The sequence below is a fragment of the Triticum urartu genome, chromosome 1A (assembly GCF_056163025.1).
Source record: "Triticum urartu cultivar PI428250 chromosome 1A, HENAU_Tu73, whole genome shotgun sequence".
Classification (NCBI taxonomy): Eukaryota; Viridiplantae; Streptophyta; class Magnoliopsida; order Poales; family Poaceae; genus Triticum; species Triticum urartu.
The window spans coordinates 517417644-517438668 of NC_141873.1; the positions used below are offsets into that span (position 1 = coordinate 517417644).

The 21025-nt window shown below is 47.2% G+C and overlaps 2 protein-coding genes and 1 pseudogene across 2 annotated transcripts; all 3 read right to left on the reverse strand.

Moving 5' to 3' along the window:
- Positions 1–183: 183 nt before the first annotated feature.
- Positions 184–2181, reverse strand: LOC147992134 (uncharacterized). The gene has a single exon (XM_087538942.1). It carries the CDS (start codon positions 2179–2181, stop codon positions 184–186), a length of 1998 nt encoding a protein of 665 aa, XP_087395068.1.
- An 8415-nt stretch (positions 2182–10596) lies between these two features.
- On the reverse strand, positions 10597–12215 carry LOC147992135 (F-box/FBD/LRR-repeat protein At1g51370-like). The gene is made up of 3 exons (XM_087539797.1): positions 11305–12215; positions 11067–11198; positions 10597–10960 (listed from the first exon to the last, which is right to left on the reverse strand). The coding sequence occupies exons 1-3, from the start codon at positions 12169–12171 to the stop codon at positions 10598–10600; spliced, it is 1362 nt and encodes a 453-aa protein (XP_087395923.1). The 5' UTR covers positions 12172–12215; the 3' UTR covers position 10597.
- A 1661-nt stretch (positions 12216–13876) lies between these two features.
- Positions 13877–17406, reverse strand: LOC147992136 (FBD-associated F-box protein At5g22730-like; annotated as a pseudogene).
- Positions 17407–21025: the final 3619 nt, after the last annotated feature.

The following is a 21025-nucleotide window of genomic DNA, read 5'->3' on the forward strand; positions in this document are numbered from 1 at the left end:
TGTCGGCTTTGAGGAACAGACTCTCGTAACCTTGTGGTCTGAAACATGTGCAAGTACCGGTGTACCACGCAGGTTGCATTACTAAGTGCCACAACATCATAAGGCAAACGTTCACAACATTCTATGTCGATTGACCACCTTATTACGCAATACTTGATGTCAAGCTGCACCAGCCATCTCTACTTAGATGCCGTAGTGCGGCACGAATTTCCTGTAGTAGCCGGTGAGGCCCAGAAACCCGCGCAGCTCCGTGGCGTTCGTCGGTGTTGGCCACTGCTCCATGGCCTGCGTCTTCTCCTTGTCCGTGGCCACGCCCTCTTTGGAGATCACATGGCCGAGGTAGTCGATGTGGTCGCAGGCGAACGTGCACTTGGATTCTTTGACGTACAGCTGGTGTGCTCGGAGCAGCTCGAAGACGAGGCGCAGGTGCTCCAAGTGTTCCTCCATCGTCTCGCTGAAGACCAAGATGTCATCCAAGAATATGATGACGAACTTGCGGACATACTTACCGAAGATGGCGTTCATCAGACACTGAAAAGTGTCAGGTGCGTTCGTGAGGCCGAACGGCATGACCCTGAACTGGAAGTGCCCATGATGTGTCTTGAACGCCGTCTTGGACTCGTCTTCCTCCCGCATCCTGATCTGATGGTAGCCCACCCGCAAGTCCAGTTTGGAAAACACCGCTGCGCCGGCCAGCTCGTCCAGCAGCTCGTCGATGATGGGGAGGGGAAATTTGTTCTTGACCGTGGCGTCGTTGAGGCGACGGTAGTCGACGCAGAATCGCCAGGTGCCGTCCTTCTTCTTCATGAGCAACACTGGTGCTGCGTAGGGACTGACGTTGTGCGTGATCACGCCGGAATCCAGCATCTCCTTTACCTGCCGCTCAATCTCGTCCTTCTGGAGTGGCGAGTAGCGGTACGGGCGCGTGTTCGCGGGGACCGCGCCCTCCACCAATGTGACGGCGTGGTCGTACTGGCGATGGGGAGGGAGCCCTTGCGGTGCCGCAAACACGTCGGTGAATTCCTCGAGCAAGTCTGCCAGTGGTGTTTGACTTGGGCCTTTGCGAACCTGGCGCGCTGGAGGGCCACAGGTGTCCACCATGGCCATGGCCCAGACATCGTTGCCGGCGATCATCTTGCGCAGCTCCTCGGGACTGACTGCCTTGAGCGTAGTAGCCGGTTTGGTTGGAACCCCGCGGAGCGTGACCTCTTCGCCGTCGTGCAGAAACTTCACCCACTTGTCTTGCCAATGACATGTCATGGGGCTGTGCTGGGCGAGCCAGTCCATGCCCAATATGCCGCCGTACGCGCCGATCTCCAGCTCGCGCATGGGCGTCTCGAAGGTGTGGCCCTGCAGCCACCATTTGAGGCCGGGCACGATGCGGTTGCAGGTGAGTTTGTCACCGTTGGCCACACGCACCTCGGTCGGCGGCATTTCCTCCGTGGCGAGACCGAGGCGATCCACGAATGCCTTGTTGACGAAACTGTGGGTGCTACCCGAGTCGAGCAGCAGGAGCATGACCTGGTTCCCATCCAGTGCACGCAACCTAATCGTCGTCGCCGAATCCGTGCCGTCGAGCGCCTGCAACGAGAGCAGACAACACTCTGGTGCGTCCGCGGCCAAGGCAGGGGGTTGCACCACCGGGCCCGGTTCGTCGAACAGTTGCAGGGCATGGATGGTGTCGTCCGAGAGCACCTCCCCGTGGTCTCCCACGTTGATCGTGAGCAGTTGCGCGGGCTGGGCGCAACCATGCTCCCTGGAGTAGCGGTCGCCGCACTTGAAACAGAGATTGTTCGCGCGGCGGAAATCGCGTAGTTGCCGCTCCCGCGCGTACTCGTCTCCTTGGGCGCGAACGGGCGCGGCCACGGCGCGCTGTGGCAGTGCCGCTGCGGCTATTGTTGGTGGTGGTCGGCCCGCGGGTGTGATACGGGGTCGCGCGCGGGTCGTGCCCAGCTCTTCCTCTTGGATGCGCGCGAGCACCGAGGCGCGCGTGATGCTTGAGGGTGCCTGGAGGCGCACCGATGCACGCAGCTCGTCTTTCAGGCCAAGGAGAAACTGCGTCACGAAGAACTTGGTATTGATCGACGGATCGAGCGCGAGCAAGTGGTACATCTGCTCGTCGAACGCGGCGTGGTACTCGGCGACTGTGCCTGTTTGGCGGAGCTGGAGCAGCTTGTGCATCACCACCTCAAATTCGTCGGCGCCGAACTCCTCCAAAATTGCCGACGTGAAGACGTCACATGTGATGTTGCGATGCGTCTGGCGGAACGCTTGAAGCCAGTGCGTGGCCTGGCCGTCGATGTAGAGCGCCGTGGTGGCGACCCACTGGTGGGCAGTCGCTTTGTAGAGCTCGAAGTAGGCGAGGCAGCGGTCCAGCCACAAGTATGGCGCCATGCCGTCGAACTTGGGAAAATTGTGCTTCGGGGGCTTGTGGTAGTCGTTGTTGTTGTAGCCCGTCAGAGACGCGGTCGGCGCGGCGACAAATCCGCCCTGTGGTGGCACGGGAAGGAGGGGTGGGCGGTGGTCGCCCAGACGCGCGTGCGAAGACGACGGGCGTGCCGGATCTAGTACGGGGCGCGACGACGGGGGCGGAGGAGGAGGGGGCGGTGGAGGTTGCTGCTGTTGCTGCGCGTGCTGGTGAGGATGCGTGGTGACCGAGCCGGACGGAGAGGCCGATCCCTCCACCGTCTTGCGCGTGAGGTCGAGGTCCGCCTGGGTCAGATCAAGCTGCCGCGAGAGGCCGCGCATCTCCTGCGAGATCTGCGCGTTGAAGGCGGCCTGGAGCTCGATCTGTTTCTCGTGCGCTACCTTCTGGTCGTCGATTTTGGCGAGCAGCGTCTCTAGCATCTTGGTGATGTTGGTGTTCCCCTCGTCCATGGCGGCGAGAATTTGCCGCGTTGCCGCCGAGGCCTTGGAAGGAGCCGTGGTCCTGCTCGGAAAGGGTGTCGAACCCCACGACGGATTTCGTGCGGCTCGCCGAAACAAACCATACCGGCGCGGTGGATGTTACCGACTCCCAATCACGCAAGGAAGAAAAAATTTCGGCGGAGGATGGCTCTGATTACCAGTTGTAACACCCCAGAAAGGAAGAAAGGAGAAGGGGATCCAGTTCGGGGACGAGAGGAGAGAGTGACTTGGAGAGGAAGGAGGGATGGGTTGCAGACGAAGGATTCAGGTACAAGAAGTGTCAACGCACGCATATCCCCTCACGGCCACAGGCGGCCACCCTTTAACGCATACACACGCAGCCACTTGGCTGGCCAGCTGGCTGGGCCCACCAGCCAGCTCTAGGACACACTAACCCGCTGGTTAGGTGTGACACATTTTATGTCGATTGACCACCTTATTACGCAATACTTGATGTCAAGCTGCACCAGCCATCTCTACTTAGATGCCTCGAGTACAGAAAATATTCTTGTGGCCGCTCATTTCGCATTGTAGATCCTATAAACGCCTCAAGTAAACACATCTTGATTGCAAAGTAATACATTGACCCCTCTTTATGTGTGGTTCCTATTGTGCAAGTGAAATTAGCAAGGATTGATTGTACATGCTAGCTAACCTGACGAGCGGATGAGCAATAACGCGCGCACCTTTACGCACACTTTCTTCCTGCTCCTTTACGAGTTGTGCGGGTATATTCGTCGGCGAGCAACAGGCCAATAGTTAACTTGCAAGAGCATTTCATTTGTGGTGAGAATATGTGCGCCGCTATACCACCCTATATACATTATCTGGTTTGCTTTAGTTGTGATGTGCTTTATACTGCAGGTAGTATTATTGTAGGAGTATGTACGTAACGTACGTATGCATGTGAATGGTTTTGTTTTTTCCTGCTTTGTGGTGAAAAGCAAGATATATCGACAGATACGCCCAATAATGCAAACTACTTGCGTGATGGTGCTGATGGGCATACAGCGAAAGTGTGTATTGCCAGTACAAGCACGACGTCAAGTCAAGTTAGTTTGGGCATGACGAGAAATGAGATAGGCAAGAGTAAATCGATACCCGGGCGCCTCAACCCTCTCCTTTTATATGCTAGGGCGACGGATGGCTCGGTCAGTGATCGGTAAAAAAAAACTCAACCCAGAACGGCGCATCAAACCGGCCTTAAACGTCTGGGCCATGGGAAGGAGAGGATGAGAGTAGCCGAGGCCTGCCTTGTTGCTGACATAGTGGCGGCGGAGGTGGCTGATGCGGCGGCGCACGCCGCCGCGTAGGAGGAAGGCATCTACGCCCACATTGTAAAGAAGCGGCGGCCAGGAATGGCAATGGGTAGGGTATGGGTGGGTACAACCTCCTCTTGCCCAAACTCATGCTCATAGAAATTTTCTATACCCGCCCATTTCAATACCCATGGGCACAAATTGACATCCATGCCCATACCCATCGGGTATCCTATACCCAATGGGTATTCAATGGGTACAACATATATAGCATTTAAATTTTAAAGAAGTACATATATGAGTGTAATATTCAAGTGATGACGGGCAATCAATCTAGTACCGACACGACGTCCTGTAGTGTGTGGCCAATTCCAGCCGGCAAGAGATTACGATAAGGGGTTGGTGGAAGCCGACATAGTGGAAGGCGACGACGGGAACTGGGGTTTGCTAGCTCGAGAGTTGAAAGAGAGTGTGTTGGTGATGAGTCAAGATTTCATCATTTCGAGGAGTCACATAGGACATAGGAGGAGTGTGAGCTGGTTGTTGGGAGCCTATTAGCTGGTTGGTTTAGGGAATAAGGAATTAAGAGTTGGACAATATGAGTTGGATGTAGACCCCACATATCATAGGAGTTATTTTTATTTATTAATATTTTCTGGGTACCCATTGGGTTATCCATGGGCGCAATCTCATACCCATGCCCTACCCATATATTTTGCGGGTATGCATATCCATTACCCATGGATACAAAATCTTGCCAAGTCTTGCCCATGCCCACTATTTTCGGATAGGGTACCCGCGGATACCCATACCCATGGCCGAAATTGCCATCCCTAGCGGCTGCCGAGGAACACGCACACCCTCGCCCGAGAGTAGAATCGGGTAGTCTGTGCCACACCCAAGTAGAGAAAGATGACAGCGATGGGTCGGACAGCTCCGGTGATGAGCAAATCCTGCTAGATCCATACCATGCTTTCGACCACTACTTCTGTGAGAAGGGCGGCAAGGGTGCCGGGAAGGGCAACTAGCCATGGATGATCTTCTACATAGCTAGTATGTAGGTAGAACATGCCAAGTTTTGGTAGTCCGATGACATGTCTGAATGTGGTAGCCGGACGATATGTGTAATGCATCGTTTACGTAGTTGCATGACTTTGTATGGGTTTGAGGTATGGTAGATGAGATGTCTGGTTGTGAGAAGGGAAATTTAAGATGTGACCGGTCAGTGTCCGCGGACGCGCCCGTCTGTGGGCGTTTAAGAGACCGGATTTGCGAAGTCTGGTTGTAGATGTTCTAATGTGCTCGACACCTTCAACATTGTCCTTTGACTTTATAAAAAATATCTTTCAACCAAACAACATGGCTCGAAACGCCTAAGTTGGCCAAATATAATATCATGAGCAATAAATAAACGGAAAAGCTAAAATCCAGTCGTTCCGACTTTTGCATCAGATCCGAACGACTCGCGCGCCGTCAGATCCTCATCTTGCGCGCGTCGTCCCTTCCTTTTTTTCCGCCGAATCTGGTCGCCCGCAGATTGGATCCCGATTTTCTCTCCTGCTCGCACGTTGACCTATACTGCAGTTAAGATCCGATTTTTCTCTCCCGCCCGACCGCACGTCAATCACTGCTGCATTTAAGGTGGACCCGCCCACAAATTGAGCTATTGTTGTTTAGGCGGAAGAAAAAATAATCTGGAATGAGATTCGAACCCACGTCCCCTACGATGATAGGAAAGCCAATAACCAACTAAGCCAACGCAACTTGAGGTAAACCTCCATCTGTTACGTAAATCACCTAAACTTTAAGCATGGTAATTCGCCCTTGACCTTGTCGTTGCAATATACGGTAACATATGACATTTTTTACCTTCATGATCTTATCTACAGACGTTGGTCCTCACCTTGAAGGAAGAGCACGGCGCACGGCGTGCAACAGGCAGGCACGACCCGTTTAGTCGTGTGTCGGGCCGTGCCTATTACGTGCCAAGCATGCGGGCGTGAAAAATGACCAGGATAAAAGTTGATAACTCACGTATAAACACCGCGGTAACTTCATTATAAATAACATGATAATATACGCACATCAAAACTGATAACTCAAGTACAAACATCACGTTAACTTTTCATCCTCGTGATAAAAGTTGTTTAAAAATATACCCCGATAACTTTGATGTAAATAACATGGTAATATACGCATATCCGATCTGATAACTCATGTGCAAATAGCACGACAGCTTTTCACCTCTAGATGAAAATTGTTGAAACATACTCGGTGATTTTTATGTAAATATCATGGTAATATAGACATAATAGCTGATAACTCATATACAAACACCACTGTAACATTTTGAACGGGATTAAAGTTTTGAAAAACATACCCCGATAACTTGTGTGTAATTAGCATGATAATATACACACAGTAGAGCTGATAACTCACATATAACACACATGATTACTTTTTAAACGGGAAAAATGTTGCTGAAAAACATATCCAGATAACTTGTCTGTAAGTAGCATGATAATATATGACAACACAGTCGATAACTCATGTACAAACACCACGGTAACTTTTGACCTTAAAAAAATAAGCATACCTCGATAATTTTTTGTATAAATAGCATGGTAATATATGCACAACAGAGCTGATAATTCACGTACCAACATCACAGTAACTTTTTTGACCCGGACAAAAAATGTGTTGAAAAACATATACCTGGTAACTTCTGCCTAATTAGAATGGTAACTTGTGCACATCACAGCCGATAACTTACTTAGCCCAGTCGTGGTTACTATTGACCCCCTCCCCCCTCCCCCCCTCTCAAAAAAAGTCATCCAACATGGAATCTAGTTTCGAAGGTGTTGTCAGGACGTTTTTATTGGAAAGCGAATTTTCATTCAGACAAATGGTTTGACCTATAAAACATTTTGAACTTTTGAAATAAGGATAATCTAAGATGATATCATATTTTTTTGAGGGGGGGGGGGGGGGGGGTCAATAGTAAACAAATGGTTTGACCTATAACGCATTACAGACCTGATAACTTATGCACAAGCCCCCTGATAATTTTGAATCGGGGATTTTTTTTTAATTAAAAATGTACCCCGATAACTCTTGTGTAAATAGCAGAATAATTTACTCCTCGCATATCTGATAACTTACATATAAACACCCCGATAACTTTTGTTTCAGTTAAAATAAGTGTAGAAACATCCCCCCGATAAGTTCTAGGTAACTAGTATAACATGAGGGTCATGGAGACACCATATATCCATTCGCGAAAATTGTCCAGTACAGAAATCCAAGGAAAACACTGGAAAAGCATGTTTCCTGTACTATTATATATAATAAACAAATGTCCAAAAATTGGTTAGTTTATTATTTGATTTGGTCCGACCGTTCAATTTAGTTGTGAGGCGAATTTCTCTTTCAAATATGTACTCAAATTCTATAAGGAGTCGGATATTTTTGAAGCTTGTTTGACGTTAAAGATGGTAGTGAAATATATACTAACGCATGACTTAATTGCAATGAGGGGTTAGCTCAGGTGGTTGTTGAGTTGGGGATGGGCGCCTGAGGTCTTGTGTGCGACTCTGGTGCGTGTTCTTTTAATTTTTTTGCGTAAAAACGTAAAAAAGCTGCGATACGGGGAGAATCGCTAGGGATGAAAAATCATTGTATTAGCACAGTCCATAAATAAATGATTATTACTCCCTCCGTCCCGTTTTACATTACATGTGGGACCCACACACCAGAGAGCGCGGGCCCTGTCATGCTGGTGAGCCACGTGGGCAGTTAACAGAGAGTTGACAGTAAGTAACGGAACTGTATCTTGATGTACCTAAAACACAAGTTATAGGACTAACTTGTGTCAGTTTTTAAGTTTATGTATGAATTTGTACGCACCGTACAAGTTCATGTATGAAAAGTGTAATTAACTCTTAAACTGGCTACCCGCAAAATCCGGGTGGAAAGGAAATGGAGCGCGGGAGGTGTGTATTCTTTTTCCAGGTGTAAGGCAAAAAAGGCCCCCTTTTTAGGATCTAAGCAACCAACCAAGCGGCTGACTCCGAGAAGCGCGTATAAATTTTCCACGTGGATATTTTACGCCTGTAATCATCGATGCAACGACGTTTCAATCGCGCCCTTATGGATTCTGACGACTTACTACTTGTCCTGTACAATGATGTCAGTTAGCTGAAAAGAGTTCATCGTCAACATGTCAACTTACTGGAAGTACCAGGCTGAAAAGGTCAACCCCAAGTGTGCAGACTAGCATATGTATGGAAATTGAAACAATCAATGCAAAGTTATGTTCTGTAAAATAATTAGAGTATAATACATATCCCATACTGCAAAAGGATATGGCTTGATCGTCCTCTGAACTGTCATTCAGAACTGTCATACAAAACTTTCTATGTTTCTAGGTGATGCTTAGGATATGTTATCTCACACTATATTATGAGTTAATTTAGTTACCGCATACATTGGCAATTGTGCAAATCATGCATGGCTATGGTCCGTGGGGAGACTCTCCAAGCCTGCATTTGCATATGCTCAATTGGTGCCTGCCTCAACAATAATTACATGGTGTTGCAGTTGGCATGTGTGATGCTGCAGGTGAGTTTCCGGGGCCATTCTTAGCATGGACAATTTGCATATCCATTTTGATTTAACAAGTGTTCTTTTGCTGTTGATCTTTTAGATTTTTCGCTGTGTGTTAGGACTACGTCTTAGCAGCTGATAAATTTGACACTTTTGTTTGGAACCAATTACTGGTGCTTTTGACCGTTTGACGCACGTAAAAACAGTCGTCTTCTACCAGGTGGACTGAAACAGAGATATATCGAGCTTAACAATACTCGGTTCCAGCATAAAATTAAGCAATGTCTAGTTGTCTAGTCAAGTGGAAATATCCATCCAGTGAAAGATCATATATAACACCATTATAAAAGCTAAACGATGAGAATTATCCATCAGGGTTTTGCCAACACCGCCCAAGTCACCTTCACTGAGAAGGACTCAAGCTCAAGATTTATCTGATGGTTGTTGTATCCATTGAGCTTAGCTTTGAACAGTTGCGTTCGATACTACTGTCGGGGCCAGCCTTGAACTTCAAAACTTCAAATGACTGATGATATCCCGTGTGACAGTGATCAAAAACCTCCGTAAGCCACACGACTTGCTGATAGCGCCACAGAAAAGCTGAAAATTTCCTTGTCCCTTCAAAACAGAAACAATGGAACTGAGAGATAAACCCAAACCATTCTGCATCTCTGATATGACAACTTGTACAGTGGCGGTGACTGCATTATGCACAGGTGCAAAAGAGATATCGACCGCGCCACCACGGTCGACACCCAAGCGAACTTTGTGTCGCCTCATCGTGGCCAGAACGCGCCGTCCTTCTCTTTGTGGAGACACGTTACAAGAGCAGAGTCTTCAGCTTCAGTTGTTATATAGATGAACATTTCCTACATACGGAGTATTCAGCAGCAGAAAAGCCAGAAGGTGCATGGGCAGCAGAAACTGATGACAGCATGATACCGTCAAGAAGTATATGGCCTCTTCGGATTTATAGTCTACAGTCCAATGTCAGGCAGTGTGGATGTATGATGATACATCTCTTGTACTCCCAAACCAACTAATGTATCTTTAAACAATTTTTTCACTGTGATCAGTTTCAGAATACAATATCAGACCTCAGCAGCATGTCTCTATATCAGATGAAGGAAAAACTTCAAATGATTGACGGTATCCCGTGTGACAGCGATCAAAGACCTCCATAAGCCACACGACTTGCCGATAGCGCCACAGAAAAGCTGAAAATTTTCGTGTGCCCTCAAAACAGAAACAATGGAACTGAGAGATAAACCGAAACCAGTCCGCACCTCTGATATGACAACTTTTACATTGGCCGCGACTGCATTATGAACAAGTGCAAAAGAGATATCGATGGCGCCACCACGGTTGGCACCCAAGAGAACTTTGTGTGGCCTCATCGTGGCCAGAACACGCCGTCCCTTTCTTTGTGGAGACGTGACAAGAGCAGAGTCTTCACCGTCAATTGTTATATAGATGAACTTTTCCTCCATATTCAGCAGCAGAAAGCCAGAAGGTGCAGGATACCGTCAAGAAGTATAGGGCCTCTTCGGATTTATAGTCTACAGACCCAATGTCAGGCAGTGTGGATGTATGATGAAAATTCAGTAAAAGCTCGGTGCTTCCCAATATAGACACTGAGAAGACACTGTACAATCTGCACCCCAAGTTTGTTGTTTGGTCTTGATTTGTTTGTGTTTACAATTAACATAAAGTTTAGAGATAACGCAATGTTAGAAAGTGTACATATGTGAGAAAACTAGACAAGTTTGGACAAAAACACAGAATGAGATATGCAAGAATAACTCCACCAGGGGCCAGGCCCACTTTCAACATCTAGAAGCAAAGGGATCGGCCAAATCCAAATCATTGAGGTGGACGATACTCAAAACATCATGGCAACGATCTGTCGTAAAACTAAGCCGGGCACCTCTAGAAGCTCTCTTCTCTATCTGAAGCTTCTCACGTTGTCCTGAGACAAATTCGCGGCTGTAATTCCTGGAATCAACCACAAGTTGAATGGACTCTAGTGATCTTGCATTCAGTACAAAGAATGTAACAAAGTCAACTTGTGCCTGGAAGCCTTTATAATATCCCAACACTACGGTCTTCAAACAAATATCATGAGATGTGAGAAAATTCCGGTGTTTGCGACGCCAGCAATTTGTCCCTGTTGGTGTTTTTTTGTGAATCTGAATAGACAGGAAGAATAAACCGCTTTAGAGCTCCAAGTAGATCAAAAGAACGGCTGGAAAGCAAACACTAACACACTAATAGACTACCAATGTAAACCATCACCTTCATATACAACTTCTCCAAGCACGGAAAACATCTCATCAAGTCAATAACCATGTCCAGATTTGAATTCATATGGATAGCTAAGATCTTGACAGTACGCACCATAGTTGTCAGGCTATCAACGCGCAAACCCTTTATGAATCATGGAACACAATATTAAGACATAAATCAGTATAGAAAACATACATAACCTTTGTGGACACCGAAATCTAGCAAGAAGTACAATGGGCATAGCTACCTCGATAACTGTGGTGCCAAACATGATTTTGGAGCCCCATTCATGGTGAGAAATGCAACCCAAGGTCTCCAGTTTGGGCGCGGAGACTACTGACACTATCATTTTCATATGCATTTTCAAGCAGAGCAACCTTTCAAGTGACTGGGCATTCTCAACGGTGAGTTCTACAACGCTCGCATGAATACCTACACTTTGAAGGGTAGGGGAGTTGATCCTGACACCATGAACGTTAAAATTGGTTCTCAGCAGCAAGCACTCTAGGGCAGGGCAGCATGTGTTGATAACGTGGCACAACGAGTCCTCCGAGATGTCGACTGCCACCAGTGCAAACTTCCTGAGCTGAGGAAAGCGGAGTGTTTCAACAGAATAGTCCATGAGAGAGCACATGCTGATGGTGGCCACGCGGAGAGTGGACGAGAATCGGAAGATGGACGCCGGTGGCGATTGCAGATCTACACATGTATTTGGCAGCTCTAGTAGGTAGAAATCGAGCTCCTGGAGCTTATCCAGAGCAGGGGATTGGATCCAGGCTTCCATGGCAGCGGCTTTGTCTGAGAGGTAACGCGCCGGGAGGCAGAGACGGTGAACCAGTCCCTCGTGGGCGGCGAGGATGATGCCGGGGAGGACATCAGTGTGATTGGCAGGGAGGCCACGGAAGTCGAGGTTAAGAGAGGCGGTGCGCCATAGATGGCGCCACCGAGACGCGAGGGCTTGGGTGCGAGCGGCGTCCTTGGTGGAAAGAAGGGAGATGATCTCACCGAGGATGGCATCAGGTAGATCGCTGATGCGGTCAGCAATACTTGTTGGTCTTGCACAGGTCCGAGCGGTGGTTCTTGGCCTTTTTCCGGCGGCCGGCTCCATCTTCATGGTCAGCGCCGCCGCAGAGAGGGAGGGACGTGCCGTTCGCTGCGTAGTCTCCGGCTTCAACTTCACTTTTTGTAGTGCAGGGCCGGGACTTCATCTGCTACTACGAGACCACACGACGGGCCGGGCTGAGTTCTTCGCCGACATTTTAACAGTCCACCCCGGTTGTTCCTTGCCAGTTTTAACGGCCCATGTGTCGCAACACGCGTAAGTTAAGCCCCGTTTGGAACGACGTCTCTCCGTCGTAGATGAGTTTCAGTTTACCTTCCGGAGACATTGTGATGGGTGGAAGCGTGCTGCCCAGCCTGCTCCGCCAAAACACCGGGAATGCACACCGGAAAACGCCGTGACTATCAACGTTGGTGCTTTCTTCATGACAGCCGGCCGCTGGCCTGTGGTTTGCCGTGATTCATAGGAGTACTTTATTTGCCTCTGCTGGGCCATGTCGTCAGCTTAGCGATGCTCTGCATGCAGAAACGGAAGCCTTGCAAAAAGCAGTTGAAACTGTCGATAGATTGGGAGTTGGATGCCTGAACATTTCCAACAGATTCGACAACGGAAGCCACAAAGTTGTGTTCTCCCAAACAAACCAATTTAGGGCTCATTTGGTTACCTGGGCTCCCCCCGGGATCCCCTCCACTTTCCAGGTCCCGAAACCCACGTGAGAACTCTCGCCAGGGAAATCAAAAAAGACATTTGGCCGACCCAATCCACGGGCCATGCCAGCCCGAACCCTGCTATTTCCCTGGGTAAAGGTCCCACGCCTCCGCACTCGTGGAAATATTCCACACGTCGTCTCCCTCCCGCGACAGCGTTCTGCCGCCTCCTCACGAAGCTCTCCCTCCCTTCGCCTAGTGCCTTCTGTTCCGCTCCTCTTCCTCTCCTTGTACAACCAAATGATCGAGAAGATCTCCCCCGGGAAGGAAGATGGGATCTGAAGTGCTCTTGAAATTCCCCTACTGGGATATAGCGCCCTAGGCTTTCTCCTCCTGGCTGCCAAACAAAGCCTTAAAGTGTTCAGGGATAGTAGACAATATTTCCCCTTTGCCGCTCAGGTTATTAGTTTCATAACAAAATCTCAGTAGCATGTCTCTACTCGAAAAAAAAAAGGATAAACTGGTATTCCTTGTGTAAACTTTCTGCAGTCAGAACTGGAAATGAGAAGTATGTAGTGTACGATTTGATAGAGTCAAACCATGGAGTTTAGCTGCTAAAGTAACTTGAACGATGCTCAAACTGGAAAATAAAAATGAGCGCCGCAATCTGAATATAACTGACATCACCAGGAATGGTTGACGGCTTCACAAGTACCATGTTTTAAACATCACACTACTGTTTCGTGATAGTACAAACTTAGTAACAGTACAGACACAAGACCTAATCAAATTACTTTGGGCAAGACATGAAACGAGATAGTTAAGAACAACTATCTAGTTATCGAATCTGGAGATGTGAGTGATTTGATAATTAATTACCACAACACTCCCAGCTTTAGCAGTGGAACCCAGATGGTGGAAAGAGCAAGAGGTTTTCCTCTATGCAAACTCAGATGGATACAATCTGGGTAAATTCAGTAACACCTCGGTGCTTCCCAATAGACATTGAGAAGACACTGTACAATCTTCACTGCAAATGAAACAGTTTGGGAGGTGTACCAGTGGACAATCAAAATGAGCACCCCCAGATGATATCTTCATAATACAGCTGACTCTGGCCATCGTCGTTTGGTCCTGTTTTCTTTTAGTATTTAAATAACATAAAGTTAAGGGATAACACAAGGTTAGAAAGACTACAGGTATGAGAAAACTAACCAAGCTTGGGCAAAAACACAGAATGAGATACGCAAGAATAACTCAACCAGGAGCCAGGCCCACTCTCAACATCTATATGCGAACGGATCAGCCAAACCCAAATGACTGAGGTCAACGGTGCTCGAAACATCATTGTGAGAACCAGTTGTAACAGAGAGCTGGGCACCTCTAGAAACCCTTTTCTCCATCTGAAGCATCCTACACTGTTCTGCGAAAAATCCGTCATTGTAACCCCTGGAATCAACCTCAAGTCGGATGGACTCTAGCAGTTTTGCATTCAGTATAAAGAATGTGACAAAGTTAACTTGTGCCTGGATGCCTCGGTAATGTACCAGCACTAAGGTCTTCAAACGAATGTTCTGTGAGAAAATTCCGGTGTTTATGACGCCAGAAATTTGTTCCTGCTGGTGAATCTGTCTGAATCTGAACATACAGGAGAAACCACAAACTTCAGAATTCCCAAGTAGATCAAAAGAGCATCTGGACAGCAAACACTACCACTTCACAGAGTATCAATGCAAACCATTACCTTCATATACAACTTCTCCAAGCATACAAAGCATTTCATCAACTCAATAACCATATCCAGATTAAAATTCATATGCACAGCTAAGATCTTGATAGTCGGCACCACCGTTATCAGGCTAACAACGCGTAATCTCTTCATCATGCATGGAACACAATATTAAGAGATAAGTAAGTACAGATGACATGTAAGATTTCAGCACAGAAAAATGTAGCAAGAAGATACCACTGCTACGATTGCCTCTCTGCTAGGGTGCCCGGTATCCTCTTTCCCATGCAACTACCTGGGGCTGCCTCTGTCCGTTCACAAGATCAAGCATGGCATGCTGCTGCCGGTCATCCACAAAGTTGATCGTAGGCTATCTGGCTGGCTGGCCTCTTTTCTCTCCTGGGGTGGTAGGCTCACACTTATTAACTCCGTGTTAGCTGGCATCCCTACATACTTCATGCAATGTTTCCTTTGGCCCAAGGAATCTTTGGACAAGTTGGAGGGCTTGCTTCGTGCTTTCTTCTGGCAGGGTAAGAACAAGGTGAAAGGGGGTCAGTGCAATGTGGCCTGGAATAAAGTTATTTTGCCTCGGAGTAACGGTGGGCTGGGGGTCAAGAATCTGCAGGCGCATAATCAGGCTATGGTTTGCAAGTTTGTGGCTAAAATTCTTCAGTCATCCGACATTCCATGCTACCGTTGGTTCGCCTCCTAGTACTGCAGTGTTTCTATACCTTAGAATGCCAGTTCACGTGACACTGTTATTTGGAAAGGCTTCAAGGCTTGCATCCCTCTAGTCATCTCTTCCTCGCGCTGCGCTGTCGGAAATGGAGCTCTTGTTTCTTTCTGGCACGACCAGTGGCTTCCAGACGAAGGTCCTGCGGCTCTTGTTCCCAGTTTTGTTCTCGTTCGCCCGCCACCCCTTCTGCTCCGTGAAGTCACAATATGAGGTCGAGGGATGGCACCTGTCCCTGCATCCAAACCTGTCGCACACCGCGGCCCAACAACTTTTACAGCTCAGGCAGTTGATTGCGAATCTAACTCCCGACAGCTCCATGCCTGACTCTCGCATGCCTCTCTTCCTCGGGAGACAGTTGAGCACGGGTCACTTTTACAGTCTGCTTAACTTCAGAGGGGTGCTTTGGGAATATGAGCACTGGGTTTGGGATCCAATCATACCGCTGAAGTACAGGATCTTCCTCTGGCTACTTTTTTGGGGCCGCCTCAACACTAGGGATCTCATGGCCAAGAAAGGCTGGGTTGCGGTGGCTCCTTCCGCGTGCTGTGACCTCTGCCCGGCTTTGGAAACAGTTCACCACCTTGTGCTACGATGCCGGTATGTGAATGCAATTTGGGGCAACTTGATGCTGGCCCCCCTCGCTTGCACCTCTCCGGATGTTCAGTCCTTTGTCACCAATGCAGCCAATCAGCTTCATTTTAACAGGAAGTGGAATATTGCCTTTGCCGCGTCTGCTGTTGCTTTGTGGCACGCTAGAAACGATCGCACCTTCAATGAAAACACCTGGAGTGAGCCTCAAACCCGATCTTATGCTGCCAACTTGATACGACTGTGGGCCAATAGAACTTCCAAACAGTGTGACAAGGAGGATCTGCACACATGGGCCATGATGTTCGGAACATAACGTAGCATACATGTAGCTACAATTGCCCCCCCCCCCCCCCCCCTCTTTCCTTCTTTCTTTCCTCTATGGTTGTACCCTGTTCCAGCCTCAGGCTTTGGCCTGTTTTGAAATATAAAGTTGGCCTGGTGCCATCTTTCTTTTTCAAAAAAAAAATGTAGCAAGAAGTATAAAGGACATGGCATAGCTACCTGAATAACTGTGGAGCGAAACATGATTTTGGAGTCCGGTGAATCCTGAGAAATGTAACTCAAGGTCGCTAGTCTAGGTGCGGAGATTACTGACACTCGCATTCTCATATCCATTCTCAGACAGAGCAATCTTTCAAGTGAAGAAGCATCTTGAATGATGAGTTCTACAAACCTAGAATGAACACCTATATTTTTAAGGATAGGGGAGTTGATCCTGAGACCACGGATGTCAAAACTAGTCCTGAGCAACAAGCTTTCCAGGGCAGGGCAGCCGGAGGTGATGATGCTCTGCAGCGAGCCCTGAGAGATTTTAACCTCCACGAGCGCAAGCTTCTTGAGCAGGGGAAACTGAAGCGTCTCCACGGTATTGTCAGGGAGATGGCACTGGCTGATGGTGGCGACGCGGAGAGTGGAGGAGAACCGGAAGATGGACGCCGGTGGTGGTTGCAGCAACTGTAACCTTGAGAACGAAAATTTGTACGTTATTGGTAGCTCCAGGTAGAACTCGAGCTCCTGGAGCCTGTCCAGGGAGGGGGACCGGAGCCAAGTGCCTGCGACATCGGCTCTGTACTGGAGGAGGAGCGACGGGAGGCAGAGGCGGTGGACGGGAACCCCGTGGGCGGAGAGTATGGCGCCGGGGAGGTTGCCGGAGAAGCCACGACAGTCGAGGTTGAGGGGGGCGGCGCGCCAGAGGTGGCGCCACTGGGTGCGGGCGCCCTCCTTGGTGGGGAGGAGGAAGATTATCTCGCCGAGGACCGCGTCGGGAAGATCGCTGATGCGGTCCGGCGACCCCTCGCCGCCATCTCTCCCAACCCCCGGCAGCCGGTGTTGGGTTCTCCCCGCGGCCGTGGCTTCCGGGGCGGTCGTTTCCGCTGGACCTGGCGTCGATTGGTGGATGTCGGGTGGCGCGAGCCTCATCATCTTGTTACTAGGGCCGGTCGGCTCCATCTCCATGGCCGGCGCCGCCGCTGTGCGCTGTGGCTGCAGCCTGCAGAACTGTGCCCTTCGCTGCGAAGTCTCCGGCTTCCTTTTTTCCTTTTTGAGAAATCCGACTTCAACTTTGGCTTAGTGCTCCATTCCAACCGGGCCACACGGCGGGCCGGCCTGAGCTCTCTGCCAACCTTTAGCAGTTCATCGGTTCCTTACCCTTAGAGCATCTCCAGCCGCGCCGCCAACAGATCTTTCCAGACTATTTTTTCAGCGCCGGCATAAAAAAAAGCCTCCGTCGCATTCACGGGATGTCGAAAAGCACCGGTTCGGCCCGTTGTGGGACCCGGCGCTCGCAGGCTGAACCTGGCACACTGAAGGCGATCGGGGGCTCCGGCGCAAGAGAAAATCGCGGTTGACCTATCCCGTCAAGTGAAAAGTCAAGTCTTTCTTCCCTGTCTCGCCTCCCACCCCCGCGCCCTCGGCCGCCACTAGCTGTATCCCGGCGCCGATTACCGCCCTTCACCGCTAGACAACCAATCCCTGCCGGAAAAATAGCAGAGGTTCGCCAAGGCAGCCCCTCCACCAGCAGCTGGGTGTTTCCAACCGCCGTTTCCGGCCGCGGAGGGGCAGTTTAGCGGCGGCTACACGCCCACCGGCACGCAAAGTGTTCGGCGATTTGCCTCTCTCGACGAGATGGACTCGGATGACGAGGAAATGCTCGCCGCGCTGCTGGAGGAGGAAGCCGAGGCCAACGTCCAGGAGGAAGAGCATCTCATGGTGCTCGCCGCCCTCGCCCAGCTGCTGGCGAGCAATGAAAAGGTCAGGAACTCACAATGACATCAACGTGCTGCAGTGCTCCCCTGTCTTTGCCAAGCTTGTTGAAGGTCATTCTCCTCCGGTGAACTTCAAGGTCAGTGGGAGGCACTATAACAAGGGGTACTACCTAGCTGATGGCATCTATCCGAGATGGTCTACATTTGTGAAGACTATCTCAAACACTGTGCCAGGAGGTAAGAAGTCCCACTTTGCCAAGATGCAGGAGGCTCCACAACATGATCATCAAGAGCGAGCAGGAAGAGCCAGTGTTTGACACTGAACTATACTACAGTCAGGGTCCTCTAGTCGAAGTTGATCACCAGCTACCGGCAACTTGGACTGCCTACCTCAGTATGCGTCAGGAGATTCGAGACCCACAGGTGCATCATCAACTGCAGCAGGATCTGGTGGAGCACCTTTGAAGGCTCAAGGGCGACGCCGGGCTTGTGATATAATTTGTATTGAACTATTTATTGTTGCACTATTTTGTTGAACTATTTGATTTTCTATGATGAACTATGTAATAAAAAAATATTTATGTTCATAATTGAACGCCGAGCCATGACGAACCACGCCGAATATAGGCCGATTGTCGCCCATATGAGGCCTTTTATTCTCCGAAAGTGGGCCAATCTCGGCGCCCGGAGGCGACTTGGGACCGACGACTGGACGCCCAATCGCCCCCAGCGCTGATTCTATCGTCGGCTCGCCCCCAGGGAGCGATTTTTATGCCTCCTGGGGGGCCAACGGCTGGAGATGCTCTTAGTGTTTATGTGTTTTTATCATTAGATTTCATCAATTTGTCTCAAAAAAATTAGATTTCATCAATGTTTTTTTATCCAAAAACATGTTGAACTTTTCAATACACGTTGTACATTTTTAGTATACACATATAACAGACTTTTTATGCACATTCAATTTTTAGAGTACATGATGATCATTTTTCAAATACATCTTTGGACATTTCTTTCAATAAATGTTAAAAAACAAAATAGACATTGAGTGTGTTTTTGAATGGTATGGAATACTTACCATATGTTAGGTGAACATTTGGGAGAAAGAACATATTATAAATTCATGAAAATTTTACTAAATTTTCACTAATATTTTCATAATGGTAAGCAACACATTTAAAACTATTAGGTGTTTTATAAATATATTTTATAAAGGTTTCTTTAAATTTTTAAGACATATTTTTGAAAGCAGGAATTTTATTTCAGTGTCACAAATCAATTTTCTAAAATTACATTAATATGTTTTACAGTCTATAACTATTTTATTTAAAAATTCACAAACATATTTTTCTAACACATGGACATAATTTTGAATGTCAAACAATTATATGAATGACACGAAGAATTTTCAAAATTGCGTGAACAATATTTTACATTACATGATGATTTTCAATGCGAGGTATTAGTTTTTAAAATGTAAGTTATGTTTTTCGAAATACATATTTATAAAAGTTCTATAAATATAACTAAAAGTAAAAAAGGAAAAACAAACGGAAAGGACATACCTAACAGCTAGGTAGAACTATCGTGCGAGCGATAGGTGGACTGGCCCATTTAAGTTGGGTTTGAGCCAACACCAGCTACCATCATTGTTTTATAAATATATTTTATAAAGGTTTCTTTAAATTTTCACGACATATTTTTGAAAGCAGGAATTTTATTTCAGTGTCACAAATCAATTTTCTAAAATTACAGGAATATGTTTTACAGTCTATAACTATTTTATTTAAAAATTCACAAACATATTTTTCTAACACATGGACATAATTTTGAATGTCAAACAATTATATGAATGGCACGAAGAATTTTTAAAATTGCGTGAACAATATTTTACATTACATGATGATTTTCAATGCGAGGTATTAGTTTTTAAAATCCCTATTTGGCAATTCAGGCATCCGGTGACGGATTCAAACCTGAGACCTGAAGCTTCGTAGCGCAACACAACAACCACTCGGACAACAAACCACATGTGATAATTTACTTCTTTTTTTGCCTTTTATTCTTTCTACAGATCGAGATGCCTGCGGTTTTTTTTCTAATTCTTTTTCTTATCATTTCACTGTTTCTCTTTTGTTTTCCTTTTCTTCTGCAAATGAGCAAACGTTTCTCAATTTTTGCTATTTGTTTTAAAAAAACTGGATAAAATCTTTTTCCAATTTTTGAATTTTTTCAAAATGGATGACTTTTTTCAATTTTAATGAACATTTTTCAAATTTGAGAAAAAAATTCAAAGTTGATGGGCTTTTTCTATAAAATTCTATGAACCTTTTTCAAATTTGATAAACTTTTTTTCAAAATTTTGAACTTTTTTTATGGAAGTCGGTGAAATAATTTTAAATCCGTGAACTTTTTTTGAAAACCCAGTGAACAATTTTCGAAATCGTGATTTTTCAATTCAAAATGTTTGTACTTTTTTCAAAACCCCAGAAACTATTTTCAAATTCGTTATTTTTAATTCAAAATCGTTGAACGTCTTTTCAAATCAATTAAGTTTGTAGAACTTTCTTAGAACTCGCGAACTTTTTACAATTTTATGCTTTTTTTAAATTCATGATTTTTTTCAAAATCTTGAAGTTTTTTTGAATTCACGAACGTTTTCCTTTACCGCAAACTTTTCCCAATTGGTACGAACGTTTTTATTTTTTTTCAATCCATTGTTTTTGTGAATTCTTGTACAAATTTATGTTTTCTTTATTCAATTTACATAGTGGGTATATAGTACTACTATATGCTAAAGCTATACTGAACGAAGGTTAACTAGATCTGTTTCCTCACTGTAGTCTAGTGGTTAGCGCGCGGTGCGGTTGACATTGGCATCGTCGCGTTTGATTTTTCAGCAGATTGTTGGAACGGCCTGCTACGCGGCGCCTGCAAGCGCCAGCAGCGCTAACGGGCACTCAAACCGTTGGATAGGAGTTCCCAGCAACACATTGATTTTTCC

Coding starts and splice junctions, on each gene's coding strand:
- LOC147992134 (XM_087538942.1), bottom strand. CDS start 2,181: ATGCACAAGCTGCTCCAGCTCCGCCAAACAGGCACAGTCGCCGAGTAC.
- LOC147992135 (XM_087539797.1), bottom strand. CDS start 12,171: ATGAAGATGGAGCCGGCCGCCGGAAAAAGGCCAAGAACCACCGCTCGG. Junction 11,199..11,304: donor TTGGCACCACAGTTATCGAG/GTAGCTATGCCC, acceptor TGATTCATAAAG/GGTTTGCGCGTTGATAGCCT. Junction 10,961..11,066: donor TGGAGAAGTTGTATATGAAG/GTGATGGTTTAC, acceptor CTGTCTATTCAG/ATTCACAAAAAAACACCAAC.